Source organism: Temnothorax curvispinosus, unplaced genomic scaffold, assembly GCF_003070985.1.
Source record: "Temnothorax curvispinosus isolate PA1 unplaced genomic scaffold, ASM307098v1 QBEX01000122.1, whole genome shotgun sequence".
Lineage (NCBI taxonomy): Eukaryota > Metazoa > Arthropoda > Insecta > Hymenoptera > Formicidae > Temnothorax > Temnothorax curvispinosus.
The window spans coordinates 25-2,899 of record NW_020209902.1 but is presented as its reverse complement, the minus strand read 5'-3'; the positions used below and the strand labels follow the sequence as shown (position 1 = coordinate 2,899).

General features: G+C 33.4%; 1 protein-coding gene across 1 annotated transcript; it reads right to left on the bottom strand.

Moving 5' to 3' along the window:
- Nucleotides 1–77: 77 nt before the first annotated feature.
- Nucleotides 78–2,489, bottom strand: LOC112458027 (ATP-binding cassette sub-family G member 1-like). The gene is made up of 2 exons (XM_025021460.1): nucleotides 1,919–2,489; nucleotides 78–1,609 (listed from the first exon to the last, which is right to left on the bottom strand). Exons 1-2 carry the CDS (start codon nucleotides 2,120–2,122, stop codon nucleotides 1,598–1,600), a joined length of 216 nt encoding a protein of 71 aa, XP_024877228.1. The 5' UTR covers nucleotides 2,123–2,489; the 3' UTR covers nucleotides 78–1,597.
- Between the last annotated feature and the right edge of the window lie 386 nt (nucleotides 2,490–2,875).

Below are 2,875 nucleotides of genomic sequence, written 5' to 3'. Positions count from 1 at the left end.
AAGATAATTATTTTATATTGCGACACATAATTGTAATAAGCTTTGTAATGAGAATAAAAACTTGTTTGCGGATCATAACATTCATAACTTATAATGACATTTTTATTTTATTTTTAAATAAATTATTTACGTCATTATTTTTAATTAATTTATATAAAGACATTCAGCTCTTCTTTCGGCTTATAAAATAATATGCTTTTCTAAACATTTTTCTAGTACGATCATAACATTAGCTCTATTTAGGAAATTAACAAAGTTGTATTAGTTACTTGTTCATACATGCTAATATAAAAAATTTGATAATTAACATACGTAATCTTTTGTAATCTACGTAAAATTTCGTTATCTCGATCAAAATAACTACAAACGCGGACACGTACATACGTCAATGTATAATCTATAGCTTTATTATTTATTCTATTGCGAAATTAGAATCTAAATCTTGGTTTAAGCTTTAAATTAATTGTGTCAGTTTCTTTTTTAATCTGACTCATAATATAACTGGAGATAAACGACTAGAACCGGATGTAAGTTCAGTGGTGTAGGGATGCCGAATCTCTATAAGTTTTAAAAACAGATTGCTGAATAAGTTTCAATATCTTCTCACTTTGCTAATATTTTCGCACTTAGCTTAAACATAAATACATAATGGTGTACGTACATCACATTTTAAAATATTAAGCTGTATTTATCTTATGGTTAAATTTCAGTTAAAATGTTGCGACATATAGATGATATTTGTGCGCTGAAAACTCACAAACGTTAAAAATGATGATTTACGCGCGAATTTACGATTGGACGAATTTAATAAACATATCAATACGTAAATACACGAAATCATCAGACGGATTGGTGTTTAGCGCTCAAATCGAGACAACATACGTATTATATTTGTGTGACAGGTACTACAATTGTAATGTAATGACGTGCGCTTACGTTGCTATATCAATCAAATGATTCGATGAGTTCTTTTTTATACAGCTATCTAAAGCTGTCTAAAGATATTACGAAGCGTACGAGTAAATTGTGTTAGGATATCGAGAACGCAAAATCGCAACTTTCAGAAATATGTGGGACGATGATGAAATGTTCTTGCCTTTGCGGTTGCGACGAATTGAATAACAGAGATCGCTGAATTCGATGCACATCTGCGAGTTCCACGATTTTCCGGGTCCTAGCAATTTTTCCGACTCCTGCAAATTGATCTTACAGGAGTCGTCGTCCAGCATTTTCGCTGCGCCGCTCGCTTCCAGCATCTTGCCGAACACTTAGTAAAATTAGCAGCCGTTCGCCGTCAACTGATTAATTGAAGAACCGGCGTTTGCGTACTGGGCATACGAGATGCGTGATACGCGATGATCATCGAATTCTTTATCAATCGTACACGGTCGGCATAGCGTCGTGCTACGACGATTATGAACGTTGACTGATCTTGTAGCACTGTAGTTTGTTGAGTCTAGCAGAACGACAGCCGCGAGCCGGTCACTTTCACAAGGCGAAATGAATGAGTGAATTTGCTGCAAACCTGTTTTATAACGCCCAAGTTCTCACAATGTTGTAACTGTCGAGCACTTTCATATATGGTGAATTTCACGTGTCAGAAATCTACCTAAAAATAAACTGCTTGGAATTTTTGAAATAATCATGAGAACATGAAGCGGATGTAAGTTCAGTAGCGTAGGGATGCCGAGTCTCTATAAGTTTTAAAAACAGATTGCTGAATAAGTTTTAATATCTGCTAAATCATTAATCTTTTGTTTGAGACATACTTAGAGAGAGATACTTTCTTGTTCAAGATAAGTATTAACACGTTACTTTCTTGCAAAATAAATTTTCCATCAAAGTACTGCATAGGTGATTGAGTCTCTCTTGTCGTGAGAAACGGCAACAGATCGAATTGTTGCGGCACGTAGCGCACCTGTTTGCGGAACATTCCCCTGTCCCGTTCAACGCCGTTTATGGTGACAATGCCCTTAAGGTCGGTCAATCGTTCGCCCGACACGACTTTCAGCAGGGTGGTCTTTCCCGCGCCAGAAGGACCGATTATTGCTGTGAGTTTCCCCGATTCGAAGTGCCCCGTCACATTACGCAGGATCTTTTTTTCGGTCTCTACAGTAAGCATTCTTCTTTAACCATATTTATAGACAACACGTGGAAAACGCATTATAATTACAAATAAAATTGTGTAATCTTCAAAACCTGGTTCTTTAAATTTTAAATCAATCAATTTTCCAAGAAAATAATGCGCATATACGCAATACCACCTATAACTGCGTTTTACAAATCATTCATAGATTTTCAGGATCGCTAAGTCCTAAATTAATAAATGAGATAATTTTAGCCAAAATCCGAAACGCGATGTATCTGCTGTCGCTATCGGCTGTTAAATATATAATCTTTGACATATGTCGCACCCGTCTTAGACATATTATAATATGTTATATGAATATATGTCATATTATATAATATGTTAGACTTGAAAATTTTCAATTTTAAGACTAGAGCAAACAATACATGATTTGTATTTTTATTGCACATTTATGTAATAAGATAAATAATTTTAGAACACTCTGGAGATATTCAAGATAATTATTTTATATTGCGACACATAATTGTAATAAGCTTTGTAATGAGAATAAAAACTTGTTTGCGGATCATAACATTCATAACTTATAATGACATTTTTATTTTATTTTTAAATAAATTATTTACGTCATTATTTTTAATTAATTTATATAAAGACATTCAGCTCTTCTTTCGGCTTATAAAATAATATGCTTTTCTAAACATTTTTCTAGTACGATCATAACATTAGCTCTATTTAGGAAATTAACAAAGTTGTATTAGTTACTTGTTCATACATGCTAATATAAAA

What these genes read in the sequence shown, in the direction of transcription:
- LOC112458027 (XM_025021460.1), bottom strand. Translation starts at nt 2,122, where the DNA reads ATGCTTACTGTAGAGACCGAAAAAAAGATCCTGCGTAATGTGACGGGG.